Here is a 19,038-nt window from a genome sequence, read left to right on the forward strand (position 1 = left end):
CTCCACACTCCATGCTGTGGTGAACTTAGCGTTGCCTTGTGGGGAGTGAGTGACAAGGTCAGAGCGTAGACAGCAATTCCAGTAAACAAGCTAAATATATTCTACATTTATATAATAATCTATTTCATATGAGTTAGCTGACTGAATCTAATCTCTGTTCAACTAAAATGACCACATTTGGTCAGATCATTTTCACCTCGGGGCCCCTAGTTGGCTGCTCTGGCCACGGTTGGCCATGGTTTTAGCACATGGTAGTGGGAGCACCATGAAATGCAAAATGGACCATGAGAAATGAAACGTGTTGAAAGTGAAAGACGACACATAAACATGCAACACATTCATGCAACAGACACAAGCAGTAACCAGGTACTGTCAGAAAGGTTCCTGTGAAAAACACGTGGTTAGCCCGAACCTAAAGATAACGTGAGCCAGTGCACCCAAAGGGGAAAGAAAGGTGACCTTTAACTGTGATGTAAAAGCTTCAGAGGCAGCGCTTGCTTTAAATGTTTAGAGGAAAGCGTGTTAATGAGGTGGTGGGAGTCGTCCTGCCAACAGACGGGTAGTTTGTATGGGTTAGTCTGAACCTTCCTACCTCTCACGTCCTCGTCCTCGATGGTCGTGTTGGCGCTCTCACTGGACTCCTGTGGAGTGACAAAGACACATGAGTATAACCAGCGGGCATAAAAGTACAAACACTGTTTGCTCACAGCGTGTCATTTCATCATCATCTACTTCAGCACCAATTACATCCTACTTTGGGATTAGATGCAATCAGAGTTTTATCTATTATGCTGTGATGTTAGAGTAACTGATGTTGTGAACAGAATGAAACAGCATGATGCAGTTTAACCCTCCCGTCTATATAACATGATCACTCCCTAGATTGCATCCCTTTGTCAAATAAGGAACATTTCATGTTTCATGACGCATTACTTGCATAATGATCCTATCATTAACTGTGGATGGAAACATGTCTACACAAAAAAGCAGACTATTGCACTGGTGCATATGAATTAAGCAAACACTACACTCTCTTCAACACCCTCACTATGCACAAGAACACATGCTGTATGCTAGGCTATGAGCTACAACACCATCATGTCACTGCACAAAGCAAAAGATACAGGCATGCACGTGTTCCCACACTGTCGTCTAATGGACTGAACTGGTTGATGTAGATCCACACATCTGCGCAGGCAAATCACACAGACTCCAGGCTTTTACGCTAAGGATTAGGTTTGGAACAGCTTTCTTATTGCATGGCCGTCATTTTGTTCCAACAGCATGCATAATCCCTTTGCCACACAACTGTAAAGCTCACTCTGATGTTACAGCGACAACGGTCATACATGCTTTGCAAACTTTTCACCACTGGCATGTAAGATGACACCAACTCGTGTTGAGATTTTACATGATAACAATGGCATAAATATTCAAGAATCGCACGTAATGCAGAAAATTATGTAGAAGACCAACATTATGTCAAAGAATGACATGCAACAGATGCTAACAGCATGCAATATTTTACAGAATCCATAGTCCCGTTTGATCACACGACATGTCGAGTGTTACGAACATCAAATGGCACACATACATCATCATCAGAGGCAACATCGAGGCTCTATTCTAAATGGTGCACACATCGGCTGCAGACTACAGCTTCAGACTAGCACCTGGTCAGCTGTATACCTTGTTTCCATCAGCTGGGTTGTGGATAACAGTGGTTTGAGGCTCCTGATTTGATAGGACGGACAGTAGGAAGAGAGGTTGGTGCAGAAGGAAAGTGAGTTAGGAAGAACGTTCAACAGAAGTATTTTGCAAGAAAGGACAAGAAAAAAGAAGAGGGACAAAAGAAGTGAGGGAGGAAGTGGGGGAAACTTTCAGAATTGCCACTTGGGGGAAAGCTTGCCAGAACGAACAACAGAATCACGACAGCATACTGCAGCACTGCTACAGACAGATGCACCATGGACATTCCCTGAACAAGCAAAGTAAATCAAGTCTTCACCACAGATGATCAAGTTTTACCCAACACTGACAACAGGATGACAAGAAGTGACATTAAACACAGACGGCATGGTAAATCATCTGTTAACCAACTTCTATCTGTCTTTCCTGGCAAAGAGCCATAGAATAAAAACATCCAGGAAAGGTTAGATGAACATGTAAAAGACAGGCATTTAACCAATCACACACAACTTTACAAACAGATCAACATATACCTGTATTACTTAAGAGATTAAAGAAATAATCAAAATCAGATATGAAAGAGAGCTCATAGGATGGATTTCCTACTCACATCAATGGTACATGCTACTGCTAAACTGCAAGCTGCACACTGGTGCTGTATCATGTATCCCCAATGACAGACGCTACACAATGCAGCTTTGACTGAAATCCCATAAGGAAGAGGCTGGGATATCTGCAGGGGAGCTCTCCGTCACAGCTCTGCCCATGTTTTCTTAAAGAAGTGCACGGTCTCAGCTCCACCTCAGGATAATGCTCCTGCTGCCACTGCTGCATTTGTGTGGGAGTGCGTGGCTACAGTGCATCTGCCTTTGACCGCGACTCTATAAAGAAGTGAAAGGGAAAGAATTTTCTGGGGCCTCCAAGGTCTCCGGAAGAATTATTTTCAATGACGGTTTAAGGTAACACTTCTAAGGTTTGGACGACCATGGAACGCTCCCGGTTGAATTATAAATAAAAGGAATGAACTGTGTCAGAAAATGGCTTGCTTGATGAAAAGTCTAAAGATCAAACGTACAAAACCAAAGGAATAGCTCAACAAGTAACAACAAGCCAAAGCTTTTGCTCTTTAGAAACCTGATACACAATCTCCTTCTGGATTCTAGGTCAATATTGGATGAATTCAATGATTCAAGTCTCTGCCATCTTTATAAATTAACCAATAATATTACTGATTTATTCAGGTTCAGGTTTTCTACTTTAAAAGAATACTGAGGTCATCCTTAATACAATTAAAATGGGCATTTACAGTGGTAGGAAATACTTCCTGGGAAGGTGGCTCCTCCAAACTCAACTCAATAGCAAGCCAGTGTTGTCTCCAACAGAGTCTTGAAGCCTGTGGCGACAGTATATGAGCCACAGCTGACAGGAAATGGCCCCAGTGTCACCACTGGAGCCATCATCAACAACAAAGGAAAATGTAGCCCAAGTACAGCAAATACAGCTTCATGGAAAAAAAAAACAATCGCCATCGACAAAGTGAGAAAGGCGTGGAGTTGAGCAGAGACAGAGGCATGCAGCGAACATGCAGGCAGCAAGGCAGGCAGACAGTGTACCAGAGAAGGAGTGGGGACAGGCTCTTTGGGGCTGGTGACCACATTGGCCTTGTTGTTGATCTGGAGGGACAGAGTGGACAGACAGGTAGACAGACGGGACAGGGCAGAGGTGACAAGGCTTAGTGTTGGAACAGTTGCTCTTCAAGCGGCTGCTGTGGAGGGAAAGGTGGAGCACTGTGCTCGAGAGTTGCTGCCAGTCCACCACTGTGCACGTCACATATGTGTGACAGGGTAAGCAGATAAACCTCCTGTAATTAAAACCCCAACAGCATAAAAAAAATCATCCAGAGAAGAGTTAATAAAATAGTTAGATGAGGAGAAACAGACAGAGTGAAACAAACGATCAAATTACTCTGCAGATGGACGACAAATTTGGTCAAACTCTTGCATAAGTGCTGCCTTCTGCTCGTGTTGTCTACTTCCAACGTCCTGACTACCATTCCTCTGAGAAGATGTTCACATGCCTAACAGAGCTGGATAAGACACCTGAGATGCTACAGTATTCTCCAAGATGCTGATGCTTGATATGTTTTCCTGCATGAATTCTATCTTTGCTTAAGTGATCCGAAATTACACTTCGACAGGACTAAGAATTGTTAACATGCTCATAGTGACGGCGCTCAGATGCTGATGTTTAGCAGTTGACCTGCGTTCGACGCCGAGCGGATGCTGACGCGGCTGCTGCCCTGCAAACTCTCTGATGCATTTTGAATCGTAGCATGTGAGCATGTAAACATAATCCCTGACACAGACAGGACCAGGAACAGACTCAACGAAGCAGGAAAAAAGAAATGAATCAGTGTCTAGAGCTACAGTACTATTTTTTCTCCTACTCTAAAGGTACAAGGAACAGGGTCAGGAGTGTTACATCTCTAAGGTTTATTCTTATGCTGGGGACACACAACATGACTTTTCACTTCAGCCACAATATTTAAAGACAATTGATGTCCCAGTTAATACAACGTTGGTCCAAATTTACACAAAAGTTCTTGCAAAGTGTGACTCCTGAGCTTGACACTCCAACCAGGAACAGCATTTTGGTAAATATTAGTTTAGTAGTAGTTTTTCAAGTGACTCTTTGGCGCTGAACAAAGCATTCTGAAAGAACAAAGTTATCAAAGCCTCTATTTGCACTGATGGAAGATTAAAGACTTTTATTGATCTGCTCCACATCTATGTGTGCAAAGTGACTATCAGTGTGTGAGGTTTTCACTCTGTTCAGTCGTGCAGTGCCTCCCCAGCCTAAAGCTGCATTGTGGTAGAATTTAAATCCAAGGGGTTCTCTACTGCTAACTACCCTCAGTCTGGCTAACAAGCAGCAGCAAGCTCAGGCCTACCCTTAAATGTTCTGTACCATCCGTCTTCCTTTTCTGTGGTGAGCAGCCACAACAAGACGAGAGATAAAATGAGCCTGTGCCTGACAGCACAAAGACGCTTTTCTGAATAGATGAGAATATCTGGAATAATGGGGCCCATAATGTACTCAGTGCAGTGCAGGGTATGTAGAGGCTCATTTGCCATAAGAAGAAAGTGATCATATGTATCAGATCAGCCCTTAATGACATGAAATAGGTGATCAATATTAACTCAGAAAGGTGTCATTAGTACACGCTGAGACCACACAGTGGTGATTATAACCCCATAATCAGTTAATGATATTTTGAATGCACATTTGTGCTCATTAAGAGCTGGTGTGAGAGCGCTTTTCCATCAGAGCATCTGCATCAAGTCACGTTAATGAAAGCAGAAAGAGCAGTTTGTGAAAAGACAAATAAAGGTCTGCCATCAGCAGGGGCTCATCGACAGAAAGCGAAACACATGACTCATTCAGGAAGGGACGATTACAAGGCAAATACATCAGCTCCTGAGCCAAAGAGAAGCACTTTAAGATGAGCCGGCAGATGTCCAGCAATCACCGCTAACTCTGCAGCTCTGCTGACCTTTTGTAGCTTTTTCTGGCTTGTTTTGGTTTTATGGCAGATTGAACGAATAGTTGACTCTCACAGCTCTCAACCTCGTTCTTCTGATGAGCTGATATCCGCCCACGACCAAACAACAGACAATGTTAGTGATTAGCAGGTGAATATAGTGGAGCATTTAGCAGCTAAAGAGCCAGACAGTTTTCTCAGGACTGGAGGAGACCAAACTAGAGCTAAAAGAGCGTGAATATTGGACTTCCACATTACATATTCACTACATTTAGTCGGTGGAGGTAAACATGACTTAAAATTAACACTAATGTTGCTTTATGAGTGTTGAATGTGTCAGCAGGCTGTTCGGTAGCATGTTAAGCCAAACAACTTGTTTTGGGTCTTTTCTGCCCTCTAGTGGCCAAACATCAATGGTGTTTCTTAGCACTCCTCTAGTTCCCTCCTTTACTTGTCGTTGCTGTAACTTTGCATTAGGTGAAACCAAAGTGCATTATATTTACAGATGGCTTAGTTTAGGCAGTTTTAAGATCTTGAGCTAGCACAAGTTAAATTCCATTCACCTCCATTGTTTCAGGCGCTGTTTTTTTCTGCGATTTGGGTGGAGTAACCCTTCGTGGTTAAAAAACCCGTCAAAGAATGATTGTGTCGGGAGAAGAGTAACAGAGACAGTCTGGCTCATCAACATCCTTAACAAGTGTGAAACTGAGTAATAGATTTAGAGGCGGTGGGTGGGAACAGGATAAAAACACACACACATACACACACACTTTTCTTGGTGGTATCAATGGAGGATTTTCACCATCTGACAGCTGAGTGGAGAATGGTGAAGAGATGAAGCCTATCTCCCACCCTCATCTGTTATTAGCTTCCAACAGTTCCCTCAACTGAGACAACAGATGCTCCTCCTCCTCTCATACAGGCTGACAATGCAGAGGGGGATAATTATTGGGAAATATCTGTCACACCCACTTCGGAAGCACTGATTTCACTCAGCTTGATCTCCTATTTTTGGCAAAGCAGTAGTGTTGCTTCAGTTCATTAACAATGCTACAGTAATCAAAGGGCATGCAGTGTGACACGCAGCGCCAAAGGATGCACAACAGTCGCGAAGAACACGTCGGCTTTCTGTGCAGGAAGTGGAAACAGAGGAGTGTGAGGAGTGAGAGTGAACTTACTTTGACACCATCTGGCTTTTTGTTCAGCAGGCTCTTGGCTGCTGTTGAGAAAAAGATAACAGTGCAAGGAAATCAGTGGGCAGCTGGAATTAACACACACGCACGCACTCACACACACACATACGCATGCACTGTGTCTATTCAAGGTAGGACAATTACTAGCAACCTTAAAGTGGGCCCTGTTAGAATTGGAAGCAGAAGAGAAAAATGCAAATTAAGTCAGGAGATGAAATAAAACTTAGAGAATCATTAGCCTGGAACATGCAATCAGATCCATGTGACAAGGCTGCAGGAGACACTGTGAGCAGAGACCCGAGCCCTGTAGCTCCTCCCTCCCTCTCTCTGCCCACTTTCACTCAAGCACTCGGGTGTTTTATCTCAAACACGCTGCAAAAACAGCTCTGATTGATGAGAGGAAGTCAGCTGGAATCATGGGAGTGGTGACTGTGTCTTCATGTTTTCGGCGGCCGATGAAGACCGCCTGCTTTTTTAGTTAACATGCGGGGACAGGTGATTGGGGGTTTCCGGGTTTTGTGAATCCTCGATGGCAGTGAGGGGGGGGGGTTATTGGCAGGAGTGTCAAACCATAGACATGAGTATGTTTAGTAACTGATAGAGGCTTTGCAGTGACAGCAAATACCCTGTAGCAGCCATATTGGAGGACAAAAAAAGACGATAAGCTAAAATATCCAGGCAGTACAGATCAAAATAACTGGTCTCTGCTGTTTTTTGTGACTAATACTGGCTGAAAATCTGATAAAACCAAGAAAAATTAGAGTAAATCCAAAGCAACTAACAATGTTTTTTTTTTTTTTGGTAATGGCAGGGACAGTAATGTGGCCTTTATTTTAACTGACAGGGACATGTGACAATCGTGGCTAAATAGCACAAACTAGCATAAGTTATACTGAGCGTGCTTTTCCAGAACCATCAGCTCCTCATCATTTGCCTGTCTCTTCCTCCAATATGACCACCAATGGATGCACTGTCACCTGAAAGCTCTATGCCGGTGCTTTAGTAGACACGACATGCCTCAGTACCAGACCCGGCTCGGTAGTTTGACACTGTGAACAAGTGCCAACTACACAGAGAACTCTTACCTTTCACATGAGTTACCACACAAGAGGAGGAGGGAAGAAAAACAAAAGTAAAACACCGAATACTGCCACAAGACAGTTAAGAATTCACTCAAATAAAATGAACGTGAGGAAAACAAATGTAAGCTTGGCTGTCATTTGTCATGAAGAAAAACAATCAATGATGCTGGACTCCGTTTGAGTGCTTTGCCCTTTAAAAAGCGACCTGAAGATGGGACTGCATCGATCTGTATGGTCATTCAGTCTGTGTTGATAGTAACTGAAAAGGGAGGACGGATGGAGCTCATTGGTCTCTAAAGGCCAGCAAATCTGAAAAACCGCAGCACTCAAAAGAGCAGCATCTTAAACAAAGTCTAATTACATAATAAAGACAGAGTTAACACCCCGTCAAGGGAAAAACAACTCATCAGTAATGGTGTTTCTATCTATAAGGGCCGATATTTCAGGCAGGACTTCAAGCAAATGTGAGCGCTAGCTGTCAGTCTTCAACGTTACTGGTTCAGTCCTACCTGAGAAGTTGCGAGTAGCCAGCATAGTAGTCAGAATAGCACCCTAAGGAGAGAGAGAAACGGACATTGACAGGAACAAACAAACCAAAGTTAACGCAGGCTACTCTCAGATTCTTCTAGCATTTATCATCTTTAAAGCCAAGTGGACCAGTGTTTTCAAGAAAAACGCCAAATCACGTTCTCATCAGAGTTGAATGCAGCAGCTTCGGAGGAATTTGCCCCATCTTGAATACAAGCTCCTGTTGTCTCTCACCTTGAGTTTCCTTCTGGCGTTGAATTTCTTCAGGCACTCCACAGTCTCCTGTCTGTGCATCATAGACGCCACAGTGGAGCGTTGCTGTAACCACAGAGAGGCAGTGGGTGGGGTTAGAAGGTGTGCTCGCAGACATTTCTTTTGTTAGAAGAAGACCTGAATTGACTGCGTTTAGTGATGACTGGAGCGAGTGTGTGTGGGACGCCTACGCAGATCCAGGGGTGTTTGAGTGCATCTGTGGCGGTCACTCTCTTGGCTGGATTGATGGTCAGCATCTTGTTGATCAGGTCTTTAGCCTCTGGAGTCACTGTGTCCCACTCAGGAGAAGGGAACTGTTCCAGGAATGACATCACAGAAATCATTTATAGTGTCCCATCAAGCATCTACAGTAATAATTTGCATTTAATACCAATATTATGGACAAAAGAAAGATCAGTGCACACTAAGAGGGTATACAATTGTTTTTGTTGATGAAAATGCCACGCCATTCTGCCTCATTCACATGTACAGAAAAAAGTAAGAGGCGAGAGAAGCGTGTTTGGTAAAGACTCCAGCAAAAATCACATCATCATCATTTTTAGATTTTTTTCAGTAAAAATGACTCACATTCACAATATCTGTCAAAATAACCCCAATATGATTTTTTTTCATATCGCTCAGCCCTGCCTCAAAGTTTTGAATGCATTTCCTTCCTCATTAAGCATTTGCAAAGCTGTTTTTTCCTGAATTATTTACACCAGTGTCTGCTAGCTTTTGTTGCTGTCTTGCTACTTTTCACCACCGGCGGGGTAGTGGATCTTATTGGCAGGAATGTGTCCTCTTGTCTCCATGAGATACAAACAAAACAGGAACCGACTCATCCAAGCATTGCTTAAAAACATCACATGGTTCCCTCTAGGTATCAAGAAAGAGGTTTTGGTAAGAATATATATTTGGTGCTGCAAACAGTGCCCAGTACTGGGGGAGTGTTTGTGATGATGGATCACATCCCCAATCTGTCCTGGCTACAATTACACATCTACTCAAAGTGTTCTTTAATTGACAGGCATGTGCATGGAGAAATCCCAGTGTTTCAAATCACTTTCATTCATAATAAGAGCACTACATAAATGAGCTGTACATTCATCCTCCTGCAATCCAGTCCCAACATCCATCACTTCTTAGAGTGGACAAAGCTCACACATCATGGTACGTGATTTCGCAGTATATCAGACCGTACATCACCCTCCGTGTCCTGCCCCTCCTCCCACTCATCTGGCTGCTTGCGCGACGGAGAGCTGACAGCAGATACTGTTTACAGAGTTAGAGCCTGTCTGCTGTGGTCCAGTTTGCCAAGAGACATTCAAAGCATTAACAAATGAGGGGCAACAACTTACATTTGGGTGAGGAAACCGCAAAAAAAGTTGTTTTAGCTGCAAAATATCTGTGTGCTACAATCAGATAAAACCGCACCAGAGTATTAGGGCCACTTGAGTTGAGAATAAAGACATGATACTGTGAGAAAAAAGTCTTTGTATGAGAATAAAGTTGGACTTTTAATATGAGATTAAGCTGTCAAGTAATATTTAAGCATATATATTATATCTTAACATTAAGATTTTATGACTGCTTTGTCTTGTTGCAATCTGTTTTTCTTTAAGAATATTAATTTGAATTTTCTCCTGAATGTACATTCATTACATTCTGAATGCAATTTCATAAAAAAAAAAAAAAAAAAAAAAACAGTGCGTGTGTGTCAGATTAAACTCACATCATATGCCCCAGCTTTAATCTGCTGGTACAGTCTGTGCTGGTCCTCATCCCAGAATGGAGGATATCCCACCAGGAGAATGTAGAGGATCACACCTATACACGCACACACAGAACACAAGTTAAAGTTAATCGTGACAGACCTCTCACACTGTGACCCTGTGCTGACATATATGTTACGACCATGTTATTGACCCAATTATCGAATCCATATGTTTGCACCAACAGTCTATAAGGTGAGAACTGCAGAAATGCAGTCACACTCACACTTGTTATATGACGTCTAAATAAAGACCAGCGGACACACACAAGGTGCTTGTGTTTGCTGATTGTACTGGGGAAGATGGTTCCTGGCTGGCCGGCCGCCAGGAAAAGATGAAAGGCCGTCTATCTGGCCACAAACACAACACCGCCTATTGTTTCTGTGGACTCAGTGAGTCAGTGCAGGTGTGTGGAAACGAGCACGTGTGTGTGTGCGTGTGTGTCTGACATCTCAGGCCCAGGTGGCCTGGCCCATCAGAAGGGTGAGTAACGAGCGGCAGTGATGATTAATTCAAGAGGTTAGACTCCTCTGTACTCTAAACTACAGAGTACCATGCACACACACACACACATACACACGCATGGCAGAACAACATTAAACTAAAAACTGAGTTTGAAAGTCATTTGAAAAGACATTAAAAGCATTAAAAGTAGAATTTGCAGCCAGATGTTCTGATTTGACACGAGGTGTATGAGACATTCAAATGACTGCATGTACACCAAAATACCAACTTCTACTTTATCTGTCTTTTAGCTGCATTTAATTTACTCTCTTGTTTTGTATCGCTGTATGAAGCAATTTGGATTCGACAAAACAGCCGCCCCTAACATTTTCTATGTACAACCCCCACACTGATGACACACTGCCCCGGAACTCCTCCTGCCACTGTTTTATTTTCAGCCTCAACGCCCCTGAACGGGAGAACGGGAGTTCCTGGATCCTTCAGCACCTTCTCCTCTCTGCCCCTGCTGCAGCTCCCTCTGCTCACCTCTGATCGCGGTCTGATGTGTCCGTGAGGTTGAAACATATCCCAAGCAATGTGACTCACAATCCCGTCATAACAAAGACCAAAAACAATTGCAAGAAAGATATTATGTATGAAAAAAGTGAACAGTACTAACTATTATCTGCTGTTTTCAAAACAATCCCACTGGCCGGATGATTCATTTTTCCAGCTATCAGCACCACGCCTCCTATTGGTGTTAGGGGCGGCATTTTACTCGCATCTTACGACGTGCTGCAGCACATCAACCCCAATGTCTTCTTATCTCAAGACTGCTTCCAGACTTCGTCAAATGCAACCGGCTTACGGTAACATTATGTTCAACCCGGGCCGTGACTAAATCATAAAACGTAAATCCTCCAGGTTGCTGCGACCAGATTCCCCCAAAATAGGACCTGGCCTTTGTGTTTACAATGGCAGCTATGACCCTACAATCAAGTGAGGCTGTGTAGGCATCCTGATAAAAAACTGGAACCATCTCAATTCTATAATGTATTTCAGGATTTGTCTGAAAGGGTGGCTATCAAACTAATTTGAATGACTTTCTTTTAAAATTTACATTGAAAGCTTGTCTCTGTGTCACACATGATGGATAGAAGTCATTGGCACCCGTGTTGCAGAGAATCAGTTTCATGCCACATCATAGTTAGTGAGCAGCTATTGCAGCTTTGACTCTTGATTATCATGAATATTTTTCCAAATCCAGAAAACGCACTATACTAGTTAGCCCTGTGTGAACTGTGTCCTGTGGTAGCAGCACACACTGCAGTGTTTAAAAGGAAAATTACTTTAGAAACACACTTACTCTTTCTTTCCTAGAGTGAGATAAGATGTTTGTCAATCTGACGTCTGTGAGTTCCGTACAGAACCGGCGGCAGCAGACGATTAGCCGAGCTTAGCATGAGAAATGAGTGCAAGGGGAAACAAAGCCCACTAACACCTCTAAAGCTGACTTATTATTACTTATTCAGTGATTCAGAATTCAAATAATAATGTCACTCTGTGGTTTTAAACTATTTCTTAATGAACTGCAGTTTATCCACCCACCAGATATCTAAGCCTTGCTGCCACAACCAAAGCTTCTCAGACTTCCTATATTCTCTTCTTTGTTGTGTGTTGTTGTTGATGATCCAAGGGGTTGTATTAATAACTGGTTATTAATAACTGGGATGGAGTGGAAGCCTTTGTGTGTATGAGCATACACATGAATCATTAAACCAGCTAATTTGTTCATTGATATTAGTGAAGTGAGTGTTGCAATTAGCCAGATTAGAAAGTAGCGGCAGTAGTGGAGGCAATCCCTTTGATCGGCACCAGGGAAGGCCTGTGATTGGCTGTTTCAGGCCATGACATTTGTGTGCAATTATTAATAAACAGCTGCTCCACGAGGCTTCCCCTAATTAAACAAATTAGCAGTTAAGTTGGCCCAGAGTCTTACCACAGGCCCACATGTCCACCGGCTTGCCATAGGGATCTTTCCTCAGCACCTCTGGAGACAGGTACCCTGGTGTCCCAGCAAAACCTGGAACACACGCACACATAAACTCACCATACAGAACAAGCCATCTATTTTAATAGAAGCTTTCACCATGTTACACATTTGTACTTTGTTTAGCCTGACATTGAATTAACTAACTTCTGTGTGTCAAAGTCTATTAAAAGCTTGTTAGGACCTTCTCCCAAAAACAAAACACTCCACAGTTGCTAAGGATCAGCGGTCCCATTAAGTTCAGTTTATGAGGCGAGGTTAACAAGCCCCAGGGAAAACATCCCTTTGTGGGTATGCAGTTTGGCTCGTGACCAGCGACACGCAGCCTACTTTTACAAAAGCCTCAAAGTACCAGCAGACTCTTTGGCAATGAGACGTAGTACGACTAGTAGTTCAGTCAGAACACAAAGTGAACTGGTTCCAGCTGGGGGCCGGAGCTGGGGGAATAGAGCAATTATTTCTCTGTTCTACAGGGAACTGGGAGGAGAAATGGGCCTGAAATCTATTCAATCCAAACCTGACATAAGAGCCGAGAGCAGTGGCACACCTAGTCCCTTTAGATAGGTAGACAGAGCTTTGATGATAAAACAGCATTGTGGAAAACCGTTTAAAGAAAACTAGGCCATTGTTCTGTTTTCTTCAAAGAGCTTAGTAAGAAAAGCACCTGAGATCAAGAGTTAAATGTTACACAGTCATCTGATAGAGAATTAAACATTAAGAGAGGTCTGGAAAAAAAAATCTTAAAGCAGTTTGGGGATGGGAAGACAAATGTCTCTTCAGTGTGTGCATATGTAGATACAATTCATGAATAAATAGTCTCCTCTGTTCAATTCAATACAGCCAACATGCCAACTGATGGCATGTCTGAGTAGCCCAGCTAAGACGATTATACCAAGGGTTTAATAAGATTCATGAGCAGCTACTGTAGTTGGCTGCTGCTGACTGCTGGCCACCGCTGCCTCATTTCAAACCGTTTCTAAAGAACCCAGAAATTATCAAATATCATATTTTTGTTACACCAGCTCTCAAATTCACCCGAGACAGTGTAGAGTGAAGTCAGGCAGTTAAACATATCAATGACTATATCGTGTCAATAACATATTTCACAGAATTGCATTCATTAAAAACACTGAAAATTTGAATCCCAAAATCGCCACAGAGCCACAAAAACTAATTAAGCAAGTCCTGTGTACTCACCAAACCACGCCTGCTGGTCCCCCTGAACTTCAATGGCCAGACCAAAATCTGCCAGTTTAACCGCTGCCCCCTTCAACTTGCTGGCTAGGAGCAAGTTCTCCGGCTTAGAGTGACAAACACAGATTAAAACCTTGAGTAAGTTGCACTAATACAATGATATCATTTCAAAATGAAAAGAAACTGGACTGAGGCTAAGCCTAACAGAGTTCCTTGTGTTTACAGTTCACCGAGTAATAACATTAAGGACTGATGTCATACAGGGAGTTCAGCAGTTAGGACTAATAGCTGAGCGACAGGCCAGCTGGAGGAAGGCTTGTCAGAATCAGAGTCCAGCCTCTACACACCAGAGACCCAATGCACACAAAGTCACAACTGACTCATATCAAGTCTGATTACGTTCAGGTTCAGTCAGGGGCCACGGCGGGCCGCGGCCCCGCAGCACGGGTGGATGTCATTCAGCAAGATGCTGGCGGGCTGCGGTCAAATTGGGCGTGCGAGCCCCGCTGGTGGGGGCAGAGCGGGTGAGAGAGGCGGACGGTGACTCATGGCAAACCCCAGCAGGAGGAGGTGGGAGGCGGGCTTCAGGAAGGGGGACGCAGAGGATGAATAATGTGTTTGCTGACATTTTCAAAGTAGTTTCATTCATGGAGCCAAATAAGAAATTATTCAAGATGAGCTGTAATATGCAGTAATGATGGGGAGGATGCTGTCCACTAAACGGGAGCTGCTTTTATTCTGCACTTATTATCCCCAGTTATCTTAGCAACAGTGGTCGTGCGAGCCATAATTCTTTCTGAGCTTCTCAACATGATTTCATTCTACGTTAATTTCACATCTTCTCTGCGTCATGAAAAAACAGCTCAGGGTATTTTACGCGATGGGTAAGACGAGCAAACTGTATGTATAGTAGAGGATGGTTGAATATTTGTCAGTTATCAAATGAGAACTAGACACTAAGATGGCCAGTAAACAGACTGCTTTTAGATGTGGCTGGACAAGATTTCATACAATCTACAAGGTATATGACAAAATGAAACTGTCCAAGGCAAAATGTTTGACCTTAACACCTGGAACAGCTCACTGTCCTGCCTGGACATCAAGGTAAACCCTTATACCACATCTAGGAATCCTTCAAAGTCCTTTCTGACACACGGCTGCTTGCTGTGTATGGATACAGAAATTGTATTCAGAGGCCCAGAATGAATTATGGCTTATAGAGCTCTTCGTACACTGCCCACACATCATTTTTAAAACTGCCTGAGGTATTCAAACCAGAAGGCACCAGACATGTCATTCACTGAAATTAATTTCCACCAGTTAATGTTCATACTTCAAGGCTGCTTGAGTGTTAAGGATAGCATGTGTGAATTCTGAGTCGTGCAGCTCCTCAAATCTTTGTTGTGGGCAAAGGTTTGAGGAGGGAGGGAAAGAAGGCAAAGAAGACGAGCGGGGGGGGTGAGTTGGGGTAAATGCATCCATCAGCGTCATGCAGTCATTGCAAACACTCAACGCGCAATCCGTTTACCCCAGCCCACTGCGAACACACCTTCTCACCCCGGAAACAAAAAATAAACCCTGTAACCTGGAGGGTAGGTAAGGGTTGAAAGAAGGAAAGGAAAGGCTTGAGTGTGATCATGTCAGGTAGTCTGCACCCCAACCTCAATCCCAACCCCTTAAAAACCCAGATATGGCATGGGGTAGCTTTGGGAATCCCTCACCCTAACCTAACCCCCTTACCCTCATGTCGTCTTTTGGTCATTTTGACCGTTATTTCTATTGGCTGACATTCTATATCCCAAATAAGTGTTGAGCTAGAAACACAGTGACATGGCACGGCTGTTTGACTCACAGTTGGAGCACCTCTATGGCTTGGAACAGCATAAAACTCTGCCGGCTTTAACGGCGGGCTGTTAAAGACCCAGGTTCATGTGGTAGAGAAGGATCATAATGACTGAAGGCACCATGAGCTGCTCTATTGTATTTGATTTTATTTTTAGAAACCGTATCGCTAGAAGACTTGATGAAGTGCTTTATAATCTGCTTTATGATCACACAGATGGTACCATATGGATGAAGGGTGCTCAGCGTGCTTAAACACCTGTTTATGCGTCATTGCTTTTTTCCTTTACAAATCACTAAACCTGTAAAGCACTAATTATTCTCTAGTGTGCCTCTCCGGCCTGTAGATAGGGTTACAACGGCACACATGCAAACACAGTCAAAATTAGAGGGTGATGAACACAAATAAATACCCAGAAATGTGCAGCATGTGGCCAAGTTCACCGACAAGCCGTGTTAGTGAGGCTGTCGTATCAGCATACTACCCTTCAAAATGTTTGCTGGGTGTACAAACTCACAAAAATACACGTCTGGGTTCCCGCATGTGAGCACGAAGCACAGTTGATATCAGATTGATCAGGATTTATGCTCTCTCCTTGCTGCTGGTGTGTAATAGCTGTAATTGGATTCAGTCTAATACAGCGAGCCATAAAGTAGATAGAATTACTGGCCGGCTAAGCCAAGCTGGGGGTTCTTCTTCAGTCTGGATGACTGCTGCTCTTACTGACCAAGGCACTCCCTGCACTCGCTGCCAAAATGTTGCACACAGACAACTTTCCCCCTGGCTTTAAGTACTTTATCTCAAAGGGGAATAACTTAAATATCCAATAAGATAGTCAGCATATTTTCTTTCAGATGAGAATTAGAGAATAAGGAAATAAGAAAAGTACAATGAGCCTCCAGAACATCTTCAGGCCTGTTTGGAAAATCATTCTTCCAAAAGACATTTCCTCATTTGGTGTTTGGTGATGGTGGTGAGGGTGCTGTCTAACACGTCACTGCAAAACCTCCCACAGGTGTCCAGCTGAGCTGAGGGATGGTGACTGAAGGCCACATCACGTCGGTTCACACTTGTCAAACCAGTCAGCGAGCCTTTGAGCGCTGTGAGGAAGCACTGGCATTTGCAGAAGCGTTTAATAATAAGTGCAGCAATGTTTCAATGTCCATGTTTGACAGAGAGGGTTCTGCTGACCAAACTGAGTAAGGTGACTCCATCCACTACTGGCTGATCATACAGAAAAGAGTAGTGATGATGCTGTAGACTAGCTGTTCACTTGCAGTGATAGCAGCTCTACACTCAGGCCGGTGACTTGAACTTAACGCAAGCAGCAAAGGCGAGACAGGAAGTCAAAAGTGGAGTGTCATGAGCCGTTCTGCTGCGCTTTTGACCATGTGAAGAGGTTTTACTGTGCATGCCGGCAGAGGGCGCTTCAGGGGCGTTACAGTAGTTAAATGACTAGTGCCTGTACAGGGATTGGAGCAGCACACTCAGTCAGATAAGAGCTTTAGGTGTTATATAGTACGAAGCGACATGACAGAGTGACAGATGCTCAGTGAACGACCAGCTGGGATCAGTTTGGTGTTTGTTGGTTTCCCGCTCCTCATCTCTGCCTGAGGCTAGCAGTTCAGGGCTACATTAGCAGTTACTAGCATCTAGCATCGCAGACACAATTCTTGTGCTGCTTTTATACTTTGGTGAGCCAAACACAATTTTTCCGCTGTGTTGAAGAATAAACTTGTGTTGTATTCTATTTCTGACTGAGCTGTCAGCAGTTGGGCTTATTTTGGGTAATGTGAGCGCTAGATTTTGACTACGAATGCACGTAAAAAAAAAGACAATATATGTGTTTCTAATGCATTTTTTACCTTGCGAGGCAGCGAGATTCGTGACACACGTGACACAAGAATCCATCTAGCCAGGCTTAAAGTTCTTGACCAGGTGAGCGATTTCTATCCGTTTTTAAAACTCAGCATCCTGAGTCCAACAATGTTAAACAAGTGCAATGCTAAATCAGTGGAGTCCTCTCAAACACTGGTCAGACGCTGTCAGCAGTGGGCCTTTATGTGCCATAACTGCTCCACAAAAAGTTATACCACTTGAGGACAGCATGCAATAAATCCATGTGTCTAGACTCTTCACATAAAATATAAATATAAAGCTTTACAAGATTTTTATAAAGACAGCTATGTATTGCTGTTCTGGGTGTGTGTGTGTGTTTTGGAGCAAAGCAAACTGTGCTTCCCATAGTGCCTCTGCTCTGCAGCTTGCTTATTTGTTTTGGTTGTATTTATTTTGCCTTTTTTTTTTTGTTTCAGCAGTGAGCCGTGGCAGCTGCCTGGCAACAGCCAATCAGAGCACGGAGAGAGGGCAGTCGGCGAATGCAAAATCCGAGCTCATTATTTTCTGGGTAGAAACCAAACCTCAGACACACCTGGCTCATTTGATTGGCAAATCAGAGCTTCGGGCGCAAACCACAGGGAGAAAAGACAGCATTAGAGATGGAAACAAGACCAGTGTGGGCATAATGATTACTAATGTCCAAACTCCAGTACGATCGCACCAATGATGAGACATTTGATCTCACTTAAATGCAGTAGTTCATCTCAGTCAGTGACCTCTTCTGCATCTCTGACCTTAAATAGCAAACTGTTTCCTGACCCAACGGAGTTTCAGTACGTCTCCACTCTCTATCAGAACTGACTCCTTTATTACTAGAAGGTGGGCATCCTCCATGGAGGGAAATGCCTTAAACATTTCAGCCATTTCAGCTCAAAACATGGCAGCCATGGCAGACTTTAAAGAAGCAGCCTGGATCAGACAGAGACATGGTGGGCTACGCACCGCACCCCCACCAACTGCAACTTTGCCATCTCGCATGACTTGTATGCCGTAATGCAGGTGTAGGTGGTGAATCAGTCATGCAGTCAGATACTATAGCTGTATCTCAACGACTGCCTCAAATCCCATCATCTTCGACTTACACGTGTTAGCAACATGTCAACAAACAACAGTCAGAGTGTTTATTTGCTGCGCAGCGTGTATGAACTGGCTAACTGGCTTTTACATAAAATCATAATGACTCAACTTAACAGCCCATGATAGATGTTCTCCAGACATATGTAGCTTTTTAACAAGGCCATATACAGTTTGCACTGCTGTTTATAGCTGCAGAGAGAGTGGAGGACTGCCAGTCTTCTCTATTATCAAGCTTACTAACACTTTTCTGTCGCCTTTGTGGAGGCAAGTGGAGTACCTCCTCAGCAGTAGTGTGAAGTTGATATTTATCTCAACATGACCCAGGAAGATGTAAACATCTCAGTGTAAAGCCTGAAAGAAAGGGTGTGATGTGACTTTTTGACATGAAGTGAGAGAGGAGATTTACATCAGCAGAGATATGGAAAGAAATGTCTAACAGGAAAGAAATAGAGAAACAAATACAGGGGACGTAAG

General features: G+C 43.5%; 1 protein-coding gene across 4 annotated transcripts in view; it reads right to left on the bottom strand.

Annotated features, from left to right (window-relative positions):
- Nucleotides 1-19,038, bottom strand: part of camk2d1 (calcium/calmodulin-dependent protein kinase (CaM kinase) II delta 1) — an 80,906-nt gene that overhangs the window by 10,392 nt on the left and 51,476 nt on the right. For 2 of the 4 annotated variants that reach the window (XM_041964706.1, XM_041964705.1), the window contains exons 7-14: nt 13,749-13,851; nt 12,501-12,584; nt 10,018-10,112; nt 8,477-8,599; nt 8,268-8,351; nt 8,015-8,057; nt 6,409-6,446; nt 593-641 (exon numbers count right to left, since the gene is read on the bottom strand). In XM_041964706.1, the coding sequence (XP_041820640.1) occupies nt 593-641; nt 6,409-6,446; nt 8,015-8,057; nt 8,268-8,351; nt 8,477-8,599; nt 10,018-10,112; nt 12,501-12,584; nt 13,749-13,851 (619 nt within the window). Of the gene's footprint in view, nt 1-592; nt 642-6,408; nt 6,450-8,014; nt 8,058-8,267; nt 8,352-8,476; nt 8,600-10,017; nt 10,113-12,500; nt 12,585-13,748; nt 13,852-19,038 lie in introns of all 4 variants that reach the window. The other 2 variants (XM_041964704.1, XM_041964703.1) reach the window with 1 other exon arrangement.

This window comes from Chelmon rostratus, chromosome 23 (genome assembly GCF_017976325.1).
Source record: "Chelmon rostratus isolate fCheRos1 chromosome 23, fCheRos1.pri, whole genome shotgun sequence".
NCBI classification, from domain to species: Eukaryota; Metazoa; Chordata; class Actinopteri; order Chaetodontiformes; family Chaetodontidae; genus Chelmon; species Chelmon rostratus.